At 46.4% G+C, this 27,735-nt stretch overlaps 1 protein-coding gene across 1 annotated transcript; it reads left to right on the plus strand.

The window, feature by feature from the left end:
• The first annotated feature begins 13,950 nt into the window (after positions 1–13,950).
• Positions 13,951–26,858, plus strand: LOC141271169 (uncharacterized). Its single transcript, XM_073681272.1, has 3 exons — positions 13,951–14,725; positions 23,043–23,165; positions 25,957–26,858. The coding sequence occupies exons 1-2, from the start codon at positions 13,991–13,993 to the stop codon at positions 23,139–23,141; spliced, it is 834 nt and encodes a 277-aa protein (XP_073537373.1). The 5' UTR covers positions 13,951–13,990; the 3' UTR covers positions 23,142–23,165; positions 25,957–26,858.
• The last annotated feature ends 877 nt before the right edge of the window (positions 26,859–27,735 follow it).

The following is a 27,735-nucleotide window of genomic DNA, read 5'->3' on the forward strand; positions in this document are numbered from 1 at the left end:
CACGTAATCCTGCCGACTACGCCAAAGTTGACGCGCCCCCTGGGCCATATTCTTTTAGGGGGAATATCCGGAGCCGGATCAGATGGGAGTTGTAGTCTTCCGAGTGGCTGTGACCCGGTCCGTGCCCAGGGTGTCAAACTCAGTTGTATGTGGCAGTCCTACAGATGTTATTAAGTTCTTTATTGTCGACTACGCCACCCGTTGTATTGCGGTCACTATGGCCGCCGCTGCAGCAGGGTCCGCTGAGGCTGATGGTGTAGGTGCAGCTTGTGATGGTATAACCCCCAACGGGTGGGGTATAGCCTCAGGGGGTCAGGTGCAGAGGGTGGGGGTTGTGGTGGTGCAGCATAGGTGTTAAAGGAAGACAGAGTCGGCTTATGCAGTTTAGGGTATTTACTCACTGCTGATGTTCCGGTCACTCCAGCTTCAAGTGACCTCCCGAGCCGTGCTGCGTCCACCAGGTCCTGGATCCAGCCAACCCCCAAGCAAGTCCGGAGCGTGACCCTGAGCTCTCCTTCTGTCCTTTCTCTGGCCGTCCCCACTATTGATCCACCCAGGTCCAGCTCCCTCGGGCCTTCTGTTGGGAGACCCTTGGCCTTGGGTTCCCTGACCCTCCACCTGGTATGCCTTCGTGGTGGATGTGGTGGGTGGCCGTAGCAGACGCTGCCCACGGCCTCTGGTCTCTGGCTGGGGTGTGTTTTTGCCCCCACCAGCTTGGGTTCCGGTACCCTGATGCCGACTCTTCACCCGGGGATTGAATTTGGGGTCTTAGAGTCCTCTCTTCTGCTTCCCCCTCTGGGTCTCTCTTGCTTTCTCCTCTCTCTCTCTCTCTTGGGCTGCTCTGCTCCCCTGCTTCTTACTCCGACAGACTGACCCTGTTCTTTGATGGTGCCCACCTTATATACACCCTCTATGTGTGAGCTCAGGTGACCAGCACCCAATGAGCTCCTATCTTTACCCAGGCTGCTCCCCCTATCTGCCCCTACACTACTTGGGATGTACCACCCCCCTCCCACTCCAGCCAGGAACAGACTCGGTCGTACCTGCACATTTCTAAGTGGGAGTACCGTCGGTCTGCTCCTCGGAAATGGGATGTGTGTAGTGCATGCAGCCTACCGAGCTCAGATCCACACTCCATCCTTACCCGGGAGTGGAATATCACACCTCTGGGTTGAGGTGCAATACCCCTGTAGCAGCCGAATCCTCAGGGTGCTACATTCTCCTCTCCTTGCTCCTATGCGGAGGGGTGATGCGCTCCTCCACTGCGCCCTCCAGCCTGGTTCAAGCGGCACGATGAATCGATGTCGTCCTCAGCTGCCCGTCTGTGGACTGACTATTTGATGGTGCATGGAGCGGGTGGCTCTCTGCTCCACCACAGTTGTTAAAGCACAACTCCATAGTTTTTTTTTATTGCAGCGCTGGATTGGAGCTTCCAATCTTAAGGTCATTAACTCTATTCTTATACTTCCCCCGCCGCCATCTTCACCTTCTATCACCGCCGCTCCCACCAGTCTCCAGGAGGTTGTGACCTGCCGAATCGCTCCAGTGTTTACTGGACGAACCGGAGGTCACTTTTCAACGTAAGTCTATGAGAACCTTGTTCTGACCTTATTCTGGCTGACATAGACTTACAGTGGGTACGGAAAGTATTCAGACCCCTTTACATTTTTCACTCTTTGTTTCATTGCAGCCATTTGGTAAATTCTAAAAAGTTAATTTTTTTCTCATTAAAGTCCACTCTGCACCCCATCTGGACTGAAAAAAACAGAAATGTAGAAATTTTTGCAAATTTATTAAAAAAGAAAAACTGAAATATCACATGGTCATAAGTATTCAGACCCTTTGCTCAGTATTGAGTAGAAGCCCCCTTTTGAGCTAGTACAGCCATGAGTCTTCTTGGGAATGATGCAATAAGTTTTTCACACCTGGATTTGGGGGTCCTCGGCCATTCTTCCTTGCAGATCCTCTCCAGTTCTGTCAGGTTGGATGGTGAACGTTGGTCGACAGCCATTTTCAGGTCTCTCCAGAGATGCTCAATTGGGTTTAGGTCAGGGCTCTGGCTGGGCCAGTCAGGAATGGTCACAGAGTTGTTCAGAAGCCACTCCTTTGTTATTTTAGCTGTGTGATTAGGGTCATTGTCTTGCTGGAAGGTGAACCTTCGGCCAAGTCTGAGGTCAAGAGCACTCTGGAAGAGGTTTTCATCCAGGATATCTCTGTACTTGGCCGCATTCATGTTTCCTTCAATTGCAACCAGTCGTCCTGTCCCTACAGCTGAAAAACACCCCCATAGCATGATGCTGCCACCACCATGTTTCACTGTTGGGATTGTATGGGCAGGTGATGAGCAGTGCCTGGTTTTCTCCACACATACCGCTTAGAATTATCACCAAAAAGTACTATCTTCGTCTCATCAGACCAGAGAATCTTATTTCTCATAGTCTGGGAGTCCTTCATGTGTTTTTGAGCAAACTCTATGCGGTCTTTCATATGTCTTGCACTGAGGAGAGGCTTCCATCAGGCCACTCTGCCATAAAGGCCCGACTGGTAGAAGGCTGCAGTGATAGTTGACTTTGTGGAACTTTCTCCCATCTCCCTACTGCATCTCTGGAGCTCAGCCACAGTGATCTTGGGGTTCTTCTTTACCTCTCTCACCAAGGCTCTTCTCCCACGATTGCTCAGTTTGGCTGGACGACCAGGTCTAGGAAGACTTCTGGTGGTCCCAAACTTCTTCCATTTAAGATTATGGAGGCCACTGTGCTCTTAGGAACCTTGAGTAATGCAGAATTTCTTTTGTAACCTTGGCCAGATCTGTGCCTTGCCACAATTCTGTCTCTGAGCTCCTTGGGCAGTTCCTTTGAGCTCATGATTCTCATTTGGTCTGACATGTACTGTGAGCTGTGAGGTCTTATATAGACAGGTGTGCGCCTTTCCAAATTAAGTAATATCAGTTTAATTAAACACAGCTGGACTCCAATGAAGGAGTAGAACCATCTCAAGGAGGATCACATAGAAAGGGACAGCATGTCACTTAAATATGAGTGTCTGAGCAAAGGGTCTGAATACTTATGACCATGTGATATTTCAGTTTTTCTTTTTTAATAAATTTGCAAAAATTTCTACATTTCTGTTTTTTTTCAGTCAAGATGGGGGGCAGAGTGGACTTTAATGAGAAAAAAAAATGAACTTTTTAGAATTTACCAAATGGCTGCAATGAAACAAAGAGTGAAAAATTTAAAGGGGTCTGAATACTTTCCGTACCCATTGTATATTGAGAGCTTATTTTCACTTTCGGCCAGTCAGAATTTGTGGTTACAAGATGGCGCCGCAGGACCAAAGCGGCGCCGATAAAAAAGTGAAGATGTCGGCGAGTAAGTATAAGACTAGGGTCAGGAACCTTAGATTAGTAGCACCACTCCAACTCTGAAAAACAAAGAAACACTGGAGTGGTGCTTTAGTAGTGTCAATAGTATTGTGGGCTGACGCGGCCCACTGCTGGATCAGTTGGCAGTCGGCATTTGCCGACTTTTTCAGATGGCCAGTCCGGCCCTGGTAACAAGATACATCCTTTTTTGAAAATGTCGCAAGATGTTTGTTCAATTTTACTCCAGTGTATTAGTGGAGCACAAATGTATTATTTGTGGATTTTTTGTGACTTTTTTTTGTCTTGAGTATTTGTTACCATTTATTGTGCACAATTCTTAAAAATGGTGCACGTTTGATGAATTTTGCACAAAAGCACAGATGCTCCTTTTTTGCCTGTTTCTCTTCTTCGAGCTTCTTTAAAATAAACATTTTCATGATTCTTGGAAATATCACCCATTGGTCTTAAACTGCACAAAAAATGAAATTAGATTTTTTACTCCAGAGGTCGATTCTTCACACAGTTTTCACCCCCACAGATCAATTGCTCCGATGACGGAAGTGCTCAGTTGCGGAGCTGCACAGCACAGCACTGTATGCACATCCTATTGATTCTAATAGGGGCAGGTGTGCAGTACCTGGCTCCGGCCACTATGCTGTTGATGGAGCTGTGCTGTGCAGCCCTACAACTGAGCACTAACACCCACTGCCATCACAAGGAACAGCTGGGTGTCGGGCCCCCACCGATCAGATGTTGATGACCTATCCTAAGGATGGGCAATCAATGTAACAATATTGGACAACCCCTTTAATGAACAAGGCGCATGTTACTACAGCACACACTTCATTAAGACCAGCGTACAAAATCCTAATGAATCGGGGCCACAAGGACACTGGAGTACAATAACAATTACATTTTGCAACATTTCGAAAAGTAGCAAATGATGAATTAGACTAAAACATCTGGATGAAGAAAACCACGACCACATTGTAAAGAAAAACCATTTCAAGCAAACTTAAAAAAAGTGCAAATTAATTAATAAATAAAATGTAATTTACAAAGTCCATAACAAAAGCATTTTATAAAATCCAGATGAAAGGCACAAAGACAATGATGAATCCGGGGCTAAACCTGTCTAATTTTATTATTACTCAGCTAAAGACTAACGTGCAACACTGTAACGGATCAAGAGCTTCTTTGATTTTGGCACAAAAATGGCAACGAATACTGAAAGACAAAAAATAAAAGTAGCAAAGTTACAATTCTATGTAAATCCAGCTGTCATGTTCTTCAATGGATGAAACTTGTTACAAGAAGATGAGTTGTGCTGGAAATACCTGGAGCTCTGGAATGGGCCCCTATCCGTAGAATGGGGCCCTGTCTGACCTCGCTGTGGTCGCGCTGTGGTCGCGCTTTCTCCATTCACTTCTATGGTAATTCCAAAAATTTCCAAGCAAATATGCTCGGCTATCTATTTAAATCGATTAAAAGTAAAAAGCGAAATATTCACAGGACGTGAAAAGGACCCCCGATCCCAAGACAGGCACATGTCCCATAAGGGGGAGCATCTATCTTTCTTTGTGGCATATCCTCAGAATTATTCCTTTAAGATCAGACTGGCAATTGGAAATTCCCCTGCCCAGGGGTCTCTGTACTTATTAGAGTGTCTTTTCGGGACTTTTTGGCTCCTCGGGACCCGGACTGACTTTGACTTCTGCATCCCCTGGAGCGACACCCCAGAGGCACCGGGACCCTCCATTCCTCAGCTGGCGACGCTCGTTAGGGCTCACGTGCCTCGCGCCCCCTCCTCCGCTATGTCACACTGGCCCCTGTACTGCAGCGAGTAACATCTGTTTTGGAAGTGACTTTGCGTCAGACGGCTGCCTCTGCCCCCCGCTGAGCTTCTGCTCTCTGATGCCAGCCGGGCTCTGGAAGGCTCTGGCAATGGCTGCCTGGAGCAGTGAATGAAAGCCGCTCTTTTATCACGCTGCACTCTCCTTTTCCATTTTTTATTATCTATTAAGGCTCAAGACACGAGCAGCTTAGTCTTCAAAGACCCTGAATATTGGCCAAAACAAAGCAACAGCCGATCTTCACTGCTGCGCTGCTCGTCGCATTGTGTCCGGGGACGGCCTCTGCAAACTTGTGCTGGTGCAAAGGGTTAAATCAGCTGCATGGGGGATCTTGGCTGACTGGTAGCCCCCGAGACCCCTATATATACCTGACAAGTGTAGAACACAGGGAGGAGTGTATGGATGGGGTGCAGAAATATTATACATAAGCCCAAACTCCAACTATTAACATCCCTGTAGTTACATGAAGACCCCAAACAGTGCCAGCCGGAGTCCCGCATGTATAGCGCCGAGCTAGGGTGCCCCATAAATAGCTCCATCCATAAATAGTACAACGGAGCCCCCTAAATACAGCCCCCCAAAGAGTCCCAGAAACAGAGCAGAGCTCCCTCATGAGAAGCCGTTCAGAAAGGCCTCATTAAAGAGATGGTATGAGCCGGACCCTGTACTCGGCTGTCTCCTGCAGTCCCGGCCCCGTCGCTCCCCGGTGTATAACATGCTGATGGAGTGGTGTAAAGCCGCCACCTCTGGACTCTGGAGGAGACGTGTTCTGTGCAGTGATGATCGCACTTTTCTATCTGCATCTGATGGAGGAGTCTGGTGATTCCAGGAGGACTTCACCCCCTGACTGCATTGTGCCGCTGTACAGATGGTGGAGGAGGATAGTGCTATGGCTGTTATCAGGGGGCGGCTGCAGCCCCTCAGCTCCAGTGATGGGAAATATTAATCTTCAGCACAAGACATTGTGGGCAATTGTATTTCCAACTTTCTGGGAACAGTTTGGGGACGGGACTATTCTCTTCCCCATGACTGCACCCACTGCACAAAGTCCATACAGAACTGGGGGGGGAACATGAGCGGCCACACAGAACTCGGACCTCAGCCCTATCCAACACCTATAATGGAGATTGTGAGGCCGGATCTCCCCCAGCATCAGGGTCTGATCCCATAAATGCTCTTCTGGATGAAAGATGTAAAATTCCCACAGACGACTGGTCACACCAGCACATGTCCAAGCCTGTGTGAAGTTCGCCAGTGACCATCTGGATGATCCAGAGGAGGCATGGGAGAAGGTCATGTGGTCAGATGAGACCAAAATAGAACTTTTTGGTATCAACTCCACTCGCCATGTTTGGAGGAAGAAGAAGGATGAGTACAACACCAAGAACACCGTCCCAACCGTGAAGCATAGTGGGGGAAGCATCATACTTTGGGGGTGCTTTTCTCCAAAGGGGACATGACGACTGCACCGTACTGAAGGTAAGATGGATGGGGTCTTGTATCGCCAGATTTTGGCCAACAACCTCCTTCCCTCAGTAAGAGCATTGAAGATGGGTCACGACTGGATCTTCCACCACGACAATGACCCGAAACACAAAGCCAGGGCAACTAAGGCATGGCTGCATAAGAAGCATTTCAAGGCCCTGGAGTGACCTAGCCAGTCTACAGAACTGAACCCAATAGTAAATCTTTGGAGGGAGCTGAAACTCAATGTTGCCCAGCGACAGCTCCGAAACCTGAAAGATCTGGAGAAGATCTGTATGGTGGAGGGGGCTAAAATCCCTGCCGCAGTGTGTGCAAACCTGGTCAAGAGCTACAGGGAACGTCTGATCTCTGTAATTATAACAAAAGGTTTCTAGAGCAAATACTAAGTTCTGTTTTTCTATTGTCAAATACTTATTTCATTGTAATAAAATGCAAATGAATTATGTAAAAATCATACAATGTGATTTTCTGGATTATTTTTAGATTCTGTCTCTCACAGGTGAAGTGATCTACGATAAAAATTACAGACCTCTCCATTCTCTGTAGGTGGGAAAACTTTCAAAATCGGCAGAGAATCAAATACTTATTCTCCTCACTACCGATAGATAATAGATAGATGATAGATAGATGATAGATACAGTGGTGGCCAAAAGTATTGGCACCCCTGCAATTCTGTCAGATAATACTCAGTTTCTTCCTGAAAATGATTGCAATCACAAATTCTTTGGTCTTATTCTCTTCATTTAATTTGTCTTCGATGAAAAAAACACAAAAATAATTGTCCTAAAGCCAAATTGGATACAATTCCACACCAAACCTAAAAAAGGGGGTGGACAAAAGTATTGGCACCCTTTGAAAAATCCTGTGATGCTTCTCTAATTGGTGTAATTAACAGCACCTGTAACTTACCTGTGGCACCTAACAGGTGTTGGCAATAACTAAATCACACTTGCAGCCAGTTAACATGGATTAAAGTTGACTCAACCTCTGTCCTGTGTCCTTGTGTGACCACATTGAGCATGGAGAAAAGAAAGAAGACCAAAGAACTGTCTGAGGACTTGAGAAACCAAATTGTGAGGAAGCATGAGCAATCTCAAGGCTACAAGTCCATCTCCAAAGACCTGAATGTTCCTGTGTCTTCCGTGCGTAGTGTCATCAAGAAGTGTAAAGCCCATGGCACTGTGGCTAACCTCCCTAGATGTGGACGGAAAAGAAAAATTGATGAGAGATTTCAACGCAAGATTGTGCGGATGGTGGATAAAGAACCTCGACTAACATCCAAACAAGTTCAAGCTGCCCTGCAGTCCGAGGGTACAACAGTGTCAACCCGTACTATCCGTCGGCGTCTGAATGAAAGGGGACTGTATGGTAGGATACCCAGGAAGACCCCACTTCTTACCCCGAGACATAAAAAAGCCAGGCTGGAGTTTGCCAAAACTTACGTGAGAAAGCCTAAAACGTTTTGGAAGAATGTTCTCTGGTCAGATGAGACAAAAGTAGAGTTTTTTGGGAAAAAGCATCAACATAGAGTGTACAGGGAAAAAAAAGAGGCATTCAAAGAAAAGAACATGGTCCCTACAGTCAAACATGGCGGAGGTTCCCTGATGTTTTGGGGTTGCTTTGCTGCCTCTGGCACTGGACTGCTTGACCGTGTGCATGGCATTATGAAGTCTGAAGACTACCAACAAATTTTGCAGCATCATGTAGGGTCCAGTGTGAGAAAGCTGGGTCTCCCTCAGAGGTCATGGGTCTTCCAGCAGGACAATGACCCAAAACACACTTCCAAAAGCACTATAAAATGGTTTGAGAGAAAGCACTGGAGACTTCTAAGGTGGCCAGCAATGAGTCCAGACCTGAATCCTATAGAACACCTGTGGAGAGATCTCAAAATGGCAGTTTGGAGAAGGCACCCTTCAAATATCAGGGACCTGGAGCAGTTTGCCAAAGAAGAATGGTCTACAATTCCAGCAGAGCATTGTAAGAAACTCATTGATGGTTACCGGAAGCGGTTGTTCGAAGTTATTTTAGCTAAAGGTTGTGCAACCAAGTATTAGGCTGAGGGTGCCAATACTTTTGTCCGGCCCTTTTTTGGAGTTTTGTGTGAAATGATCAATGATTTGATTTTTGCTTCATTCTCTTTTGTGTTTTTTCCTTGCAAGCAAATTAAATGAAGAGAATAAGACCAAAGAATTTGTGATTGCAATCATTGTCAGGAAGAAACTGAGTATTATCTGACAGAATTGCAGGGGTGCCAACACTTTTGGCCACCACTGTAGATAATAGATAGATAATTATTTTCTTACATAATCACATAATATAAATCTTTACATTTCAGATAATATTATGATATATTTTCCCCTTTAAAATGAGATATTCAGCAGCGTTTTCTCCGGACACAGGGCCCAGGTCATGATGGGGTTAATAATAAACGCTGCGCTCGGTATTAATTGGCTGCAGGGTGCTGTGATTTTGGGGGGAGCTATATGTGATCTGGGCGGTATGTCAGGCCGTCCCTGTGAAGCGCAGTATATATGTCTATAATTGGGTAATTACAATGGCGCTGTTCCTGCTCCTCTCGCCCCTTTGAAAGCTGTCACAGCAAACAGATATTGAAAGTGACATTGAGCGCTGAGGCGGTGGCGGTGCGGAGCTGACACTGTCTCTGCATAGTCGTTCTCTCTCTTCCTGCCCTTGAAGTGCTGCTTGTATGCTGCAGTCTGTCGACCCCCTGGGAAAGACTTCTTGGCATAAGAAAAGATTCTTATCACATTTCATGGGGGAAATAAGAATATTTACTATGAAAAGGAAAAGTTTCAATCCGACATCTTGGGATGATTAAAGTGTCATTTGTGGCGCCTTATAATGAGCCTCATGATGGGGCGGACCCCGCTGTATACCTTGCAGGAGGCCCCGTAATTAAGGACAATGGGAGGCGACGACGCAGGTTCTCCATGGTAAAAGTATTATCGGAACAAAGATGCGTTTTGTAATGTCGCCGGTGCCTGGCGCTGCACTTTTCTTACAGAATAATAATTGCTCAATGTATATGGTGAGCTCTGATCTGTGCTGTCATCCTCTGTGGAACTACAAGTGCCAACATCCCTGAAAATCACCAATAAATACCTAGACTTGCTCTTAGCTGAGAAGTGGATACAATGTATCAGAGTAGACAATGCTCTGTAAGCGAAACACATGGGTAGCAGCTGCAATGATCCATCTCTCATCCTGATAGTTTGTTACAATACATCAGTGTAGATAGTGGCGTAACTGGAAGCTTGTGGGCCCCAATGCAAAAGCTTCAACGGGGCCCTCAATTATTGCAAGTCTTTAATATTAATGGTCTTTTCATATGGCCCAAATCGACATTTTGGCCCCCCAGGGTCCATGGCCTGGGTGCGATTGCATCCCCTGCATCTATTATAGTTACGCCCCTGAGTGTAGACAATGCTCTGTGAGCTAAACAAGTCAATAGTAGCTGCATTAAGTTATTTGCCATCTTGATAATTTGTTACAGTGTATCAGTGCAGACAATGATCTGTGTCGGTAGTAGCAGCAATGATCTATCTCGCATCCTGATAATTTGTTACAGTGTATCAGTGCAGACAATGCTCTGTGAGCTAAACACATCAGCAGCCGCTGCCCCAATCTCTTACATCCTTATAATTTGTTACAAAGTAACAAGTGCTCTATAATGTATCAGTCTGGGGTCGGTGCTGTTTAGCTCTCAGAGCATTGTGTAAACTGAACCAATATATCCGGATCTCAGCGGAGGGCAACGCCGGGTGTACAGACCCTACGGACCTGTCATTCTCAGGCTGATCCTAGTTGCACATTTCACTTTATTGGGACTTTTGCTGACATTGGTCATTTTCCTGTCCCCTGAATTATAAGTACGACAGTAGAACAATGGACATTGCATTATTTCATATCACGTCAGGTGTCGCGGATATACTAAGCTGCACTGATTGTGTGAGCTGCATTTGTGTGGATGCGACTCTTGTGCAACCAGTGATGCCACATAGACATGACAGGTGCTTGTCTCCATGACACAGCAACCATGAAGGGACAGAAAACACTATGCTGCCGCAGACAATAAGGAATAGGATTTGTCAGGTTGTCAGCGAGCTCCTTGTCCTCTGCACGCCCGGCGTCTCACTCCTCAGTGATGTTCTCAGTCACCACTCTGACATCCCGACCACAGCAGCCGACATCTCCATCACATAATCTTCATAGTGTCCCTGTCCTCCGTGCATCCCGCCATCACCACGCTCACAGTGGGCACCGTCACCCAGCAGCCACGTTACCTGTAAATCCATACAAGACCCTACATTCCCCTATCCGGGGAAAAAGTGTCCGACAGGTGTTCAAACCCGATACAGATTTGTAAAAAGGGGTTGTCCAGACTTTTCACAAAACTCTGCAGTCACAGCAGCAGAATAGTGAGTGCAGCTCTGGAGTATAATACAGGATGTAACTCAGGATCAGTAATGTAATGTATGTACACAGTGCACCAGCAGAATAGTAAGTGCAGCTCTGGAGTATAATACAGGAGGTAACTCAGGATCAGTAATGTAATGTATGTGCACAGTGACTGCACCAGCAGAATAGTGAGTGCAGCTCTGGAGTATAATACAGGATGTAACTCAGGATCAGTAATGTAATGTATATACACAGTGACTGCACCAGCAGAATAGTGAGTGCAGCTCTGGAGTATAATACAGGATGTAACTCAGGATCAGTAATGTAATGTATGTACACAGTGACTGCACCAGCAGAATAGTGAGTGCAGCTCTGGAGTATAATACAGGAGGTAACTCAGGATCAGTAATGTAATGTATATACACAGTGACTGCACCAGCAGAATAGTGAGTGCAGCTCTGGAGTATAATACAGGATGTAACTCAGGATCAGTAATGTAATGTATGTACACAGTGACTGCACCAGCAGAATAGTGAGTACAGCTCTGGAGTATAATACAGGATGTAACTCAGGATCAGTAATGTAATGTATGTACACAGTGACTGCACCAGCAGAATAGTGAGTGCAGCTCTGGAGTATAATACAGGATGTAACTCAGGATCAGTAATGTAATGTATGTACACAGTGACTGCACCAGCAGAATAGTGAGTGCAGCTCTGGAGTATAATGCAGGATGTAACTCAGGATCAGTAATGTAATGTATGTACACAGTGACTGCACCAGCAGAATAGTGAGTGCAGCTCTGGAGTATAATACAGGATGTAACTCAGGATCAGTAATGTAATGTATGTACACAGTGACTGCACCAGCAGAATAGTCAGTGCAGCTCTGGAGTATAATACAGGATGTAACTCAGGATCAGTAATGTAATGTATGTACACAGTGACTGCACCAGCAGAATAGTGAGTGCAGCTCTGGAGTATAATACAGGATGTAACTCAGGATCAGTAATGTAATGTATGTACACAGTGACTGCACCAGCAGAATAGTGAGTGCAGCTCTGGAGTATAATACAGGAGGTAACTCAGGATCAGTAATGTAATGTATGTACACAGTGACTGCACCAGCAGAATAGTGAGTGCAGCTCTGGATTATAATACAGGAGGTAACTCAGGATCAGTAAGGTAATGTATGTAAACAGTGACTGCACCAGCAGAATAGTGAGCGCAGCTCTGAAGTATAATACAGGATGTAACTCAGGATCAGTAATGTAATGTATGTGCACAGTGACTGCACCAGCAGAATAGTGAGTGCAGCTCTGGAGGATAATACAGGATGTAACTCAGGATCAGTAATGTAATGTATATACACAGTGACTGCACCAGCAGAATAGTGAGTGCAGCTCTGGAGTATAATACAGGAGGTAACTCAGGATCAGTAATGTAATGTATGTACACAGTGACTGCACCAGCAGAATAGTGAGTGCAGCTCTGGAGTATAATACAGGAGGTAACTCAGGATCAGTAATGTAATGTATGCACATAGTGACTGCACCAGCAGAATAGTGAGTGCAGCTCTGGAGTATAATACAGGATGTAACTCAGGGTCAGTAATGTAATGTATGTACACAGTGACTGCACCAGCAGAATAGTGAGTGCAGCTCTGGAGTATAATACAGGATGTAACTCAGGATCAGTAAGGTAATGTATGTACACAGTGACTGCACCAGCAGAATAGTGAGTGCAGCTCTGGAGTATAATACAGGAGGTAACTCAGGATCAGTAATGTAATGTATGTACACAGTGACTGCACCAGCAGAATAGTGAGTGCAGCTCTGGAGTATAATACAGGATGTAACTCAGGATCAGTAATGTAATGTATGTACACAGTGACTGCACCAGCAGAATAGTGAGTGCAGCTCTGGAGGATAATACAGGATGTAACTCAGGATCAGTAATGTAATGTATGTACACAGTGACAGCACCAGCAGAATAGTGAGTGCAGCTCTGGAGTATAATACAGGAGGCAACTCTGGATCAGTAATGTACTGTATGTACACAGTGACTGCACGAGCAGAATAGTGAGTGCAGCTCTGGAGTATAATACAGGATGTAACTCAGGATCAGTACAGGATCAGTAATGTAATATATGTACACAGTGACTGCACCAGCAGAATAGTGAGTGCAGCTCTGGAGTATAATACAGGAGGTAACTCAGGATCAGTAATGCAATGTATGTACACAGTGACTGCACCAGCAGAATAGTGAGTGCAGCTCTGGAGGATAATACAGGATGTAACTCAGGATCAGTAATGTAATGTATGTACACAGTGACAGCACCAGCAGAATAGTGAGTGCAGCTCTGGAGTATAATGCAGGAGGTAACTCTGGATCAGTAATGTACTGTATGTACACAGTGACTGCACGAGCAGAATAGTGAGTGCAGCTCTGGAGTATAATACAGGATGTAACTCAGGATCAGTACAGGATCAGTAATGTAATGTATGTACACAGTGACCGCACCAGCAGCATACTGGGTGCAGCTCTGATCAGCTGTTAGTCAGTGTGCTGATTACGGGTGTGGTGGCTGCAGATCCTGCTGTGAGCTCCTGATCTCTGAGAAACCAACACCTCTCCACCTGGGGACCTGCTTTCTCTCTTTCCCAGGGAGGGAGCGGGTTTCTGGGATGAGTGATGGAGCCAAGTCCCAGGCTTCTGCTTCCCGAACCAGGCCGGCGGGGGGCAGAAGAAACCAGCAACCGGCCTGCACATCAGAGGACTCGGGGGTGAGACGCTGCACCAGGAGTCGCAGCAATGTGGCTCCTACTCCCCCCGGGATTGTGGAGACCCCTAGAAGCCGCAAGGCTTCCAGCATGGAGGTAAAGCCTGACAGCGGCGTGCATGATGGTGCTCCTTCCGGAGGAAAGCTGAGTGCTCACGGAGGTGAGGCCGACCTCGCTGAGGGGGAATGGGCGCTGCAGGGACCCCGGGAGTCTGTGTCCACCTATGCCTCCCGGGTCATGATCCGCCTCCGTGAGTATGAAGATGCCAGTAAGCTCATCAGGAGGCTCCGGGAGGAGCTGCGCTGCACAAGCGCCAAAGCTGCGGGGGCCTCCAAACCAAGGAAGGCAAAACTCCAGGCCGAGGTAAAAAGACTGAGCAGTGAAATTCAAAGCCTGGAACATAGGAAAGCCACCATCAGGGAGCAGAGTGGTCCTTTCAAAGAAAAACTTATAAATGAAGACCGCTACAGAGAAATGGCTGATACCAGAGAGCAAAGGCAGATGGGGCTGCAGCCTGAGAGCCAGGTGGATGATGAGAGTGATGATGACCAGCAGGAATCCCCACCTGGCAGCCTGCAAAGTCACCCGCAGGCCACGTGCAGCGAGCTCCCTGCAGGACAGGCGACAGTGACATCCGGTCGCAGTTCTGCCGGCTCTGGGGAGGACAGTGACAGCAGCGGCCAGGGAGGGGCGCTAATGGCGGAGATTAAGCTCCTGGAGTCCCCAGTGTGCCTCCAAAACTTCCATCTTGGTGACGATCTACCAGAAGAGGCACCTGGGGGCCACAAAAAGGCAAAGAAGACCAAGCCAAAGCTGCAGGAAGCGGTAAGATACGTATATGCCCCCCTCCCTGTACCCCCTGAGTCGGCGGCAGGCTCAGCTCGCTGTATAAGCCCCGTTGCCCAGCCCAGCCCGGGTTCTGCTGTGGATCCGGTGCAAAGGCGCGGGGAGATTACAGAGCGCGGTAGTGAGGCGCAGAGCTCCGTCTCTGCTTGTAGTAGTGGGGACGCAGCAGGAGGTGCATCAGCCGAGAGGCTGGACAGTGAGGGCGGCCCGGCGGCGGGCGTTCCATCAGGCCACGATGCTGTGGTGCGCTCCTCAGTGGGAGGGGGGAGCAGCCCGGTGTCGGGGGCAGCTCCGGTAGCCTCGGCGCCTCTGAATGCTGTTGCCGCTGATCACTTAGTTGAGAAGCGACGGCAGTGTGAGGGGGCTGTCGGGGCTGAGCGTTCCGGTCCTCCCACCAAAGTGCTATTTTGTGTTGGCGTCGCTGGTCCGGAAGATCCTGATGCTAAAGATCAGCGGCGCCTAACAGCAGCTAGAGATCAGCGGCACATTATACCAAATGCCAAACAGCGGAAATTACCGACCAATGATGTGGAGGGCACACATAAGACCGGGGGTGAGGTCGCCTCCAGTTCTATGGAGGTGACTGAGCCCCTTGTGCCTGATGCGGAGGTCAAAAGGTCATCCACCATTGTTACTGGTCCAGCAGGAATGAATGTGGTGGTGGAGGTGAATGAGGATAATTCATTGTCTAGTGGTGTGGTTGCTGGTTTGGTGGAGGGTGAGATGGAGGTGGGTAATGGTGATACTGTTGGGGCTGATGTGGTCACTGGTCCGGTTGCCCCCCCGGGGGTGGCAACACCTGTCCAGAGTTATGCCAGTGTCACCTCCGGGGCAAATAGGGCATCCTCCTCGTCTCCGGGCTTTGGGGACGGCATGTTGCAACGGCGCCTTCTGGAGGCTCTAAAGAAGGGGGAGAGATCACTAATGGTAGAGGGTCGAGAGGTTGATCTATCCTTCTGGATAGAGAGGCATGGCCTCGGGGCCTTCCGAGAGCAAAAAGGGGGAGATACAGTGTGGTCCCTCCCAACAGCCGGGCCAGGCAGTGTGCGTAGGAATGTGGTCCGTCTTCGGTGGAGGGGCAGTGATGCATGTCCTCCAAGGTCTAAAGTTGTGGAGCTCCTGCTGAGGATGGGCTTCAAGGCGATTGACATCTACGCCTTGATACATCCCTATTCCACGCCTGTGTTTGATGTCAGCTTTGTTTGGCCGGAGGGGCTTGAGCTCTTCTGGGCGAATTATGAGTTGGCAAAAAATGAGCCCGGCTGGCGAGACTTTGCCGTTCAGGCAGTGTCTCGCCAAAACCAGATCAAGAAAGTGACCGTGATGAATCGTAACGAGTCGCTTTCTTGCTATGACATCATGACGTGGCTTGGTCGGTATGGAGAGGTGGTGGAGATGCCAAAGAAAAACCGCGACGAGTTTGGTATCTGGTCAGGGGCCTGGACGTTTATGGTAAAACTTAAGCGTTCAGGTGGTACGGTTGCCCACATTCCATCGTCTGCCTTCCTGGGTAGGGATCGTATCCTGGTCTTCTACCAGGGGCAACCGAAGCTCTGTCACAGTTGCGGCGACCCCACACACTTCAGTGCAAACTGCACCGTGCAGAAATGCGTGTTGTGTGGGGGTGTCGGCCATCTTGCCGCCTCTTGTGTGGAGATTAGGTGCCACCTGTGTGGTGAGTTAGGCCACCCATTCAGCCGTTGTCCTCGCTCCTTTGCTAATGCAGTCGAGACCCCGGTGGGAGAAAGCCGTGAGGCCGATTCTGCTGGAGAGGGGACTAGCAGGGGTGGGGGAGCTGAGGGGCCAGGGAAGAAAAGCAATAAAAAGACGCCTGCCCAGCTGAGGCGTCTAGACAAGCGCAGACAGGAGAGGGAGCGGGGCGAGCCCCAGACTACCGGGGCAGCCCCTGTCCTGGATGCCAGTGTTGCTGCTGAGGCCCCGAGGGATGATGAGTTGGATGAGGAGGTCAGGAGGATCCACAGGGAGGAAACCGCCTCTGCCTCAGAATCCTCCCATTATGAAAGTATGGATGAGGATAATAAGCGGTGGCTAGAGCACAAGCGTAAGCTCGGCACCAAAAAGAAGAAAAAGAAGGGAGATAAAACATCTTCTCCCGCTCTGACCAAGGTACCTAAGGAAGGTAAAACCGACTCCCCTCTAGTTGGTCTTTCTAACCGGTTCCAAGCCCTTGATAACATCTCTTCCTCTGAGGAGGAGGCTGAGGGTGAGGTTCCGGCTTCAGCGGAGCTTACAGGGGGCGCCGAGTCTCCTTCTCCTGGGGATGCAAGGTCCTTGGGGGGAGGGACTGGCCCAGAGTCCGGAGACGAGGACGAGAAAAGAAGGAGAAATGTGGGAATGGACACCTCTGTGTCATTAAAGAGGGGGAAGGATTCCTCCTCTGAGGCAGAGGATAAGGGGAGTGGGAAGAAGAAAGCCATCTAACTCAATCACCAATGATGGCGGTACCCACTCCGTTGACGCTGGCGTCCATTAATGTCGCCAGCATTAAGTCAAATATGGCTAGATTTGGGGCCTTTGATTTTCTCAGCCGGGTTGAAGCTGACATTTTCTTTTTGCAAGAGACCAGGCTGTCAAATATGGCAGAGGTGTTTATAGCTAAGAGGGAGTGGAGACTCGGGCCCTCCTATTGGTCTCTTGCGGCCGAGCCGTATAGCGGAGTGGCGGTCCTTTTTACCGCACCGGTAGAATGCCGACGGGTTATTGAGTTAGAAATGGGGAGGTGCCTGATATTAGATGTCCTCATGAAGGGACAAGAGCTTCGGCTCATTAACATCTATGGTCCCCAATCTAAGTGGGACCGGAAGTGTCTCTTTATGAGGATCAAGCCCTACCTTTTTACGAGTCGGCAGGTCGTCTTTGGAGGGGACTTCAACACTGTCACGAGGCCCCGGGATAGAGGAGGTTCCAGAGACAAGCTGACTTATGATAGCGTCGCCCTTAATAGTATAGCTAGTGAGGCTCGCCTGGTGGATGTCCACATCCGGCACACCGCAGGCCACGAGGGGTTCACCTATCAAAGAGGTAACTGTAGGTCCAGGATAGACAGGTTTTATTTAAAGGAGGAAGCCGTCTCTCCAGTAGTATCTGTTGTTGAGGTGGAGTTCTCCGATCACTGTTTGATTTTGTGTTCCCTGAATGTTACAGAGACCCCCCGGATGGGAAGAGGCTTTTGGAGGCTCAATTCGTCTCTCTTGGAAGAAGCGGAGATAAGACAGTCCTTTGAGGATTTTCTTCAGAGCCAGGTACCCTTACTGGATCTTTGTAGTAGTAAGTCAGAGTGGTGGGAGATGTTTAAGAAAAGGGTGGCGAGATTCTTCCGCCAGCTCTCGAGCCTCAGGAGCCTGGACAGGTACCGCCTGTATCAGGGCCTGAGGAGGAAACTCGAGCATCTTGTCTCAACTGGAGGTAGCCGCGAGAAGATCTCCAGAGTGAAATCTTTGCTAATGAGGTGTCAGTATGATAGACACGCATCTTTGGTTTTTGAGAGGGATTACGGGAAGTACCGCTCGCCCGACCCTTATAGAAACTGCAAGATGTCAGTGAATAGTAAAGTTGTTACAGGACTGGTTGGCACTGCGGGGTCCCTGAAAAGATCCAGATCAGGGATCCTGGAGGTCGTCAGATCCTTCTACTCGAACCTCTTGGGGAAGAGGGATCTGGATTGGGATGAGATGTCGGCTTTTCTGGCTGAAGCCGTCCCCGAACCAGGGGTAGACCCCTCTCTTGGCGTTTTGACAGAGATGATCAGGGAAGAGGAAGTTAAGTTGGCGATTGAAGGGCTTGCCCTGAAGAAATCTCCCGGTCCGGATGGCTTAACATCTGAATTCTATAAGACCTTTAAGGACGCCTTGGTTCCCCTCTTGACTGAGGTATTCAATGAGTGTCTTTCCTCGGGCACTCTGCCAAAGTCAATGAGGAGGTCTGCCCTGATCATCTTGTCAAAGGGTAAGGACCCATCTTGCATTGAGAATTGGCGTCCCATAGCGCTTCTCAATGCAGACAGGAAGGTTTTGGCAAAGGTGCTGTTTAATCGGCTGGTGAAATTTGCACCCCAGCTCCTTTCGGGGGCCCAGCATTGCTCTGTTCCGGGCCGCAGTACAATTAGTGCTGTACTCTGTGTCCGAGAGGCGGTGGAGCAGGGTAGGGCTGGCCACTGGAAGGGGTACATGCTGTCATTGGACCAGGCAAAAGCGTTTGATCGGGTTAATCATGAGTACCTCTGGTCTGTCTTTCTGAGGTATGGCCTGCCGGGGGGGTTTGTTGATTGGCTTAAGACCTTGTACTCTGGGGCAGAGAGTTTCCCGCTTGTGAACGGTTGGATTGGCAGCTCTTTCGAGGTTGGGTGTGGTGTTCGCCAGGGTTGTCCCTTGAGCCCGCTACTGTACGTGTTTGCGATTGACCCACTTCTTAGGAGGGTGGAGCGTGGACTGTTGGCTGGGATCGGGATGGACCGGGCAGCACCGGAAGCCACTCTGAGAGTGGTGGCGTATGCCGATGATGTCACCGTTTTTGTTTCCTCTGATGGGGAGGCAGAATGGCTGATGTCAGAGGTAAATCGCTACTCGGAGGCATCCGGGTCTAAGATCAACCGGGATAAGTGTGAGAGTCTCTGGCTGGGAGGAGGAGATCCTGGTTTTGATCTCCCGGACACCCTTCCAGAACCCAAAGTCTCTGCAAAAGTTCTTGGCATCGAATTTGGCCAGGGGGATTACCCCAAACAAAATTGGGACAGCAGGCTAGAGATCGCCACTCAGAAGGTGAACCAATGGAAGGGTTGGTCTTTGACCCTAAGGGAAAGGGTAAACCTGATCAAAACTTACCTGCTCCCTTTGCTGATCTATCTGGGCAGTGTGTGCATCTTGCCAGAGCCTCTCTGGACTCGGGTCTACAGTTTGTTCTTTCAACTGTTATGGGGGAATAGACTGAACCTGGTCAAGAGGGAGGTTACTTACCGTACGAGGAGACTAGGAGGGTTGGGTATGGTCAACCCTGTGGTATTCCTTGTGAATACCTTCATTAAGATCAATATTGCAAACCTCTGGAAAGAGAGGGCTCCTCCGTGGGTATTCTCCTGTAAGGGATGGTTTCAGCCTTTCTTCCAGGAATGGGAGACAGGAGGGCAAGTGAAGGATCTCCGCACACCGCATGGACATCTCCCGGCTTATGCTACCGTGGTTCTGAAGGTAATTCGCCGGTGGAGTCTGGGAATGTGGGAGGTCAGGACTCTGCCAAGGAAGCTCCTTGACAAAAGGGTTCTCTTGACCCATTTTCAGAGGCCTCTGGCGCTCAGGGATTGCCCAAGTCGGGATCTTGGGGTGGGTCTGCATCTTTTGAATTCTATCAGGATCCCCTCGAAGGTTTGGGACTTGGCTTGGCGCTGCTTCCATGGGAAACTGTGTGTGAGGGACAATCTGAAGTGTAGGAGCTCTGAGGACAGGAACTGTCCTCGGGAGCATTGTGGTGCCATGCTTGAAAGCATGGACCACTTCCTGCTTCATTGTCCCTTTAACACAGAGGTGTACAACAGGGTGGGCGCCTCCATTGGCTGGCCCCGGCTGGCCGGTCTCTCTTATGCGGAATGGGCCTATGGAGCATTCGGGGACCTGGGTGGTCGGGACCGCTGCACCTTATTTCTAGTTAGCGCAGTGGTTAGGTATCACACGTGGAACGCACGGTGCTTAGTATCGACACAGCGGAAAATCCTCCCAGTGGACGATGTGTTTAGGACCATACTCGGTGACCTGGTGAAGGTGCGTTCTCTGGAGTATGAGAGACTGGGTACACGGAGGGCCGCTCTCCTCTGGAGGGGCTTTTCTTTTAGTGTGCCCTAGTCTGGTCGTCTCCTCTCCTGGTGGTGGGCTGCTGCTGACACCATAGATTTTTGTTTTATTGATCAGTGGACAGTGATGTAGGGCTGCAGGCACCGAACTTGGGCTTTGTCAGTTGTGGTTATTGTATTGTTTGTTTCTGTATATATTGTATATATGGGTTTGGGTGGAGGTGTTAGGTTGGGTGGAGGGAAAAGGGGGGAGGTGGGTTCATCTTGTGGGACACTGGTTATTTGGGTGAAAAACTGGCACTGCCTGATCTGGCCTATGGATGTTGGACTGAGGCATGAGACGCAGGAGCAGCTCTCAGGTCAGTGCCGGGGAGGGACTGGTGGGCTCGAGTGTGGGGGTTTTTGTTTTGTCTTGTATATATTTGTATAGTTAGTATTTATTTTATTTTATTTTATTAAAAAAAAAAAAAAAAAAAAAAATGTATATATTAGTTTGTATATAATTTGTCGGTTATTGTTTATTATATTGTTATTTTTTTGTTTGGTAACCGGACCAGATGTCATGGTGTAGGGGGAGGGGGAGCGGCTGGACCAGCAGAATAGAGAGTGCAGCTCTGGAGTATAATACAGGATGTAACTCAGGATCAGTAATGTAATGTATGTACACAGTGACTGCACCAGCAGAATAGTGAGTGCAGCTCTGGAGTATAATACTGGACTTAACATGATAAGTATTATATAATCATGCATAATATTAATTTCTATGAACATTTAAATAAATAATTACATATAGAAAATTATGAAATACTTCTGTGATTAATATTATATTGTGTGGATAGAATTATCAATAAATCACATTCTGAAGACGTGGAATATGAATTGTTGATCTTGGAGAAAAAAATGCTCACATGAGGCATCTTTGATCTGAGTTATTTGAGCATATTACATGTATATGTGACAATGTTTTACATTTAATTAAACTTAGTTACATAGTTGCAGAGATTAGGAAAATAGTAAAGCTGAGCAGGAAGATTCTCAGGAGCCGCCGGATCCAGCCGTAGTTGGTGTCTGCTGGTCCGGAGCCTCCCTCCACCTGCCGGCATACCTGCGCCCCTCTGATTAGTAGGTCCGGGGGAACGTCCTGCTTGCGTCACGCTGTAATAATGATGCCTAGTAATCAGAAGAGGCGCCTGGGATTCCGGCAGGTAAGAGGAGATTCTCAGGGCTCGGTACTGGCGGTCCAGGGTCCTGGGAATCGTTTCGCTCTACTGTAAAGATTAGACCGGTCTATGTTACTCACGTTCCGGCTTTTTCATTCTCTCTCGTGCAGTTCTTACAGCTGCTCCTTTACATTTTAAATCCACAAAATTGCACCTAAAGTTTCCACAATGGAATTTTGGCTGCAGATGCTTTTATGATCTGTAACATTAATCGCACCAGATACGACCGTCACTGCATCCTCCGTAAGACTTCGCCTCCCGCTATAAGTCCTCACAATGGATGGAGACTAAAATAGGATGGGCTCTGGAAGGCAGAAGCGTCTCGTGTTCATTATATGGACCGAACGAAGAAGATGCCATAAACAAGACCCCAATCCTGGAAAAGTTCTAGATCTCATGGTGTAATGTGAGGGAAGTTACTCAGGTCCTCACTCTTCCTGCTATCACTGTACAATGGATGAAGAAGTTCTCTCCACCTCCCTCACAGCAGGAAATCCCAGCATCAAGCGGAGAAGTCATGTGCAGCCAGTGATCTGTGAGCACAACCTCGTCTCTCCAAAGGTCATTTCATTTTTTAAGTCGCAGGCACCTAAACGCCTGATACAAACTGAAGTAGCATCAGTCACGATGAGCGTTCACGGCTATCAAAAATATTACAGGAAATAAAAAATACACATGTTCTATCCTACACTGCCCCAAAGATGAGCGAATCTGACATCCGAATTCATCAATTTGATTGAATTTCAATCGGCAGCCCTGCTCTGGTCCATTTGTCTTCTACGGTCCGGTCATTGGTGCGGTCTTCACAGCCTCGCCAGCAGAGGAGACGCCAAAGATACCGGCCAAACATGACCCAGTGAAGACCGCGCTGGTGACCGGACTGAAGAAGCCAGGTGCGGCCAAGGGAGCAGTGTGCTTTTAGTCCAGACACCATTTGCTACATTACAACATATTGACTTACAAAAATGTGTTAATTACAAGGTGTCTCCTATTTAAAGACATGTTATAGATCTCTTCGATACAGCGTTTCGCTTCTTGTCCCTCTCTCTTCAGTGTATTCTGCAGGGTTTCTTAGCTTAGGCGATGTTCACATGTCCTTTAATGATTCGATACAACGGATCCAGCAGCAATCAATTGGCAAAAAAGTTGTGCAAACACATCTTTTTTGTCTTTTTTTCAAAAAAACTGATTTCAGCTGGATTCATTTTTTTAACATTGAAGTCTATGGAAAACAGAATCATTAATCATCCATCTGTTTTTCTTTCATTTGTAACAGATTCAGTTTTTTTGCTTATTGGATCCAGATCTGATCAGTGGAGGTCAGACATCCGGCACCACCACCAATCAGCTGTTTGTGTCATCCACTACTGGATGAGAAAAGTGGCCAGAGCCAGAGCAGGTGAGGTCCATACACCGCGTAGTGGCCGTACTCAGGTACTGCAGCTCTGATCACATCTAATCAAATAGGAGCTCGACTGCAGTACTGACAATGGCAACTAGTCAGTGGATGGCGTGGCGCTGATCAGCTCCAAGCACGAATATATCCAGCCACCGCCAGAGCTGAAAGATCTGAGTCTTGATGCTCAGGACATTGTAGCAAACATCTTTCTAGTTGATACATTATATCCTCAGTCGGTCTCTCCTGACAAAGCTACATTCATCGTGATAACAGAGTAGTGGGAATCAGCCTGGCAGCAGTTTGATCACCTATTGATCAGATTGTTTAATCAGATTTTCAGAATTTTTTTAAATTTCTAATTTTTTTATTAAGTTTTTGGGTCGAGAACAACCGGAAGGTTTGTATTTACATATAGAATATCTGCCACTATGTAACTCCTCCAACTATATAAACCACACCCATTATCATGCAAGAACATCCAAAAATTATCCCACCCCCTCCTTGGGACATATTTCCATAAGTCTTGCCCCCTCTGAGGTGCATTTCGAGGGATAGTCCAGCACCAGATGGGACAGTTGGCAAATCATAGTAACAATAGTTATAGTGACTTGTGCATCATCGTATAGAATTAGGAAGTTTTATAAAGAAATTTCTTCCAGCAAGTGTCTCCAGACAGACAGAACTTATGGCAACCGTTCCGACATTACCTCTCATTATTCTGAGAAGACGCTTAGAAGCGGCAGATTGTCATGTGGGTGACTCCCCTCCATTGTCTCCATATTAAAGCATCCCCTCATTGTTTTATAAATGTTCCGTAAATATATGGAAGAAATAATAAAACATCACCCCCGAGCGGCGACTCTCACAATTCTACATATTTGCCAACATGAATGGAGTCCACCACCGAGCTGGTAGAGACAATAGAAAATCAAACGTCTTTTTAAAAGTTACTGACGACGAAGCGATGCAAATTATCCCAACAAACAGCGGGTTGTTTTCCCAGGTATTGTAGAACGAAAGCATCTGAACAAAGCAAAGCACTCCGGGAAGGAGGAGTATCGCTGTAGTAAAACGACACTTAAATCAGGGACGGGTTTTTTTTTTTTTTTTTAGTAATGTGCCATTTAATAATACAAGAAAAAAATTACCGAAAGATAAAATTAAAAGTAAATACATGAATAAATAAGATAAAAATGTAAAATGTGAACGTACAGAATAAAAGCAAAAAAAATATAAATAGGAAGAAATATTTTAAAAAATAGAATTTAAGATGAAGAATAATTAAAAAAAATACTTAAAAAGTCTAAATAAAAAGTGCTTAAATATATTACTTAAAATGATATCTTTAATAGAAAATGAGTAGAGAAATGTGAAATGAATGAACTTGAAAAAGGTTAAATAAAAAAGTAAGGAAAATAAAAGTATAAAAAATAATGTACATTTTTAGCATTTTATTATTTTTTTATTTTATATATATATATATATATATATATATATATATATATATAAACATTAAACATATAAGAATATATATTATATATAACATATATATAATATGAAGAATAGAATGTTCAAAATTAAAATGTACATTATATATAGTGTATATGTATCTATTTTTTCAATTTTAAACTTTTTAAATTATATATATATAAAATTATTATTATATATATTAAATGATAAATTATATGCATATATATAATTATAAACATACATATGTATATATATATATATATATATAATGTAAAAAAATTTATACAGTTTAAAAGTTAATAAAAAAATAGATTAGATAATATGAAAAAAATGTAAAGGAAAGGATTAAAAAAAAGTTAAACAAGAACTAGATGAAGAAATATAAAATCAATAAAGTAAAACAGTCAATGTTTTCTGTGATCTATTCTTCCCAGAATGCAGTTAGTTATATATTCTGAGTGTCATGTTATATAACATTATGTGAAGTCTCTATGGATTCGTAGAAGCCAATATCAGAATAAATAGCGGGATATTGTCCGAGGACTCCAAGAAGTGGCAGATGAATATTTTTTTTTTTATATGGCACTGAATTCAGAAATTCTTCAGTTGTTCTCATCATCTCATTAGATTTTTCCCAAATAAATAAAAAAAGAACTCAAAATTAAAAATCAAAACGAGACATAAAAAAAACAGAATTAAATCTTTTTGATACAAACGAAATGAATTTTTTCGCAATGTATTTTGTAGAATATTGTATATTTGCTGGCGTGTCGTGTATACCATTATGACAGAGGCTCCAGGATCTGTTGCCGGCGCCGGAATCTTCTGCCTGCTATAAAAATAAGAATAGTAATTTATGAATACTGAGAAGCTGAGAAGAAAAGGAATACGGGATTACTTCCTACAGCTCTGCTTGTATTTATGTTTCGTCGGCGGAGTCGTACACAAGTCCCTTCACCCCGGTGAGCTCATTACCGGCATCATTTGCCCACTCACGGGACACTTTCCTGGAGTCAGATATGATCCTCCGCGCGATTCTTTGTAACTTCCCCGTAACAATGATGATTTTATGCTTATCAGATCCTAACGAGGCTGCTCTTCTTTACATATAACCTGTCGCTCCAGCCGAGAATTTCTTCTTGCATGAAAAAAAAAGAAAGAATAATAAAGAAAAATGACACTTTTCAAAAACAAATAAATATTTTTAAGTTAAAAAACATAATTTATGGGGAAAAAAATAATGTGTGAAATCAACAATCTTTGGAAATGTCTAACCGTTATGGGAGAAAATAACTTACAATTATTATTTTATATATGTTAGGAGCCAAAGGACACAGCAATGTACCGAAGACACCCCCAAAATCACCAATAAGGGGGGCAACAAAATTAGAGACAAGACTCTGCTTGTTTTCCATAGATGGCACCAATATTGAGCGCTGATGTGTATTCACTGGAGAGCGATGAGCTGCAATACCCAGCCATAACCACGGGAAAGAGTGGCGCTGTTTTTTATAAACAAGGAAAACCTTTTTTCATAATTCTAGTTTACAGTTATACTGCTCATATATATATATATATACTGTATAGAGAGAAGCATCGGGCCGCACGGGTGGCGACTTGTGCTGTGAAGGCATTACGCCCATCTACTAATGTCTGTGGATGTAGATGAGGACAGAGAAGCCCCCAGAGGTGGATGTGGGGGGCACATACTTTCCTCCATATTAATGTCTATGGATGTAGATGAGGACAGAGAAGCCCCTGGAGGTGGATGTGGGGGGCACATACTTTCCTCCATATTAATGTCTATGGATGTAGATGAGGACAGAGAAGCCCCTGGAGGTGGATGTGGGGGGCACATACTTTCTCCATATTAATGTCTATGGATGTAGATGAGGACAGAGAGGCCCCTGGAGGTGGATGCGGGGGGCACATACTTTCTCCATATTAATGTCTATGGATGTAGATGAGGACAGAGAAGCCCCTGGAGGTGGATGTGGGGGGCACATACTTTCCTCCATATTAATGTCTATGGATGTACAGGGTGGGCCATTTATATGGATGCACCTAAATTAAATGGGAATGGTTGGTGATATCAACTTCCTGTTTGTGGCACATTAGTATATGGGAGGGGGGGAAAACTTTTCCAGATGGGTGGTGACCATGGCGGCCATTTTGAAGTCGGCCATTTTGGATCCAACTTTATTTTTTTCAATGGGAAGAGGGTCATGTGACACATCAAACTTATTGAGAATTTCATAAGAAAAACAACGGTGTGCTTGGTTTTAATGTAACTTTATTTTTTCATGAGTTTTTTACAAGTTTATGACCACTTATAAAATGTGTTCAAAGTGCTGCCATTGTGTTGGATTGTCAATGCCGCCCTCTTCTCCCACTCCTGACAGACTGATAGCAACACCGCAGAAGAAATGCTAGCACAGGCTTCTAGTATCCACTGTTTCAGATGCTGCACATCTGGTATCTTGATGGTATGGTGTGGTATATGGGGTACAAAGATAGTGGGGTCATTCTTCATCAATGGAAACCTCAATGCCACTGGATATCTGACATTGCTCCATGATGATGTGTTTCCCTCTTTATACACTGAAGATGGGCAATCCTCTCCTGAATCAGAGCGACGTGCTCGATGACGCTCCTGTTGGGCGCTACCTCGGCTTCCCAGGCTTCCTTTGCGACATCCAGGAGACCCCACGGATGTCGGCCATACGGGAGTTCGAATGGTGAGAACCCCGTAGAGGCCTGTGGAATCTCTCGGATGGAGAACAATAAATATGGTACCAGACAGTCCCAGTCTCTACCGTCCTTTTCTATGGCCTTCCTGAGCATACTCTTCAGAGTCTTGTTAAACCTTTCCACAAGGCCATCTGTCTGAGGATGATATACTGAAGTCCTCAGCTGGGAGATTTGCAGGACTTTGCATCACTCCCTCTTCACCTTACTCCTAAAGAAGTTCCCTGGTAAGTCAGTATCTCCTTTGGTAAGCCTATTCGAGAAAAAACATGGACCAACTGGCGGAGGAGTTTCTCAGTGGAATCGCTGCAGGATAGCATGTGGCATAGTCGAGGATAACCAATATATATTG

The sequence above is a fragment of the Phyllobates terribilis genome, unplaced genomic scaffold (assembly GCF_046119375.1).
Source record: "Phyllobates terribilis strain yellow unplaced genomic scaffold, ASM4611937v1 Scaffold_5__5_contigs__length_657084704, whole genome shotgun sequence".
In the NCBI taxonomy this organism is placed as follows: domain Eukaryota; kingdom Metazoa; phylum Chordata; class Amphibia; order Anura; family Dendrobatidae; genus Phyllobates; species Phyllobates terribilis.

Excerpts from the sequence above, each read along its gene's own strand:
- LOC141271169 (XM_073681272.1), top strand. The coding sequence starts at position 13,991 with ATGGAGGTAAAGCCTGACAGCGGCGTGCATGATGGTGCTCCTTCCGGA. Across the intron at positions 14,726-23,042 it reads AGCCAAAGCTGCAGGAAGCG|ATTCAGTTTTTTTGCTTATT; the intron begins GTAAGATACGTA and ends CATTTGTAACAG.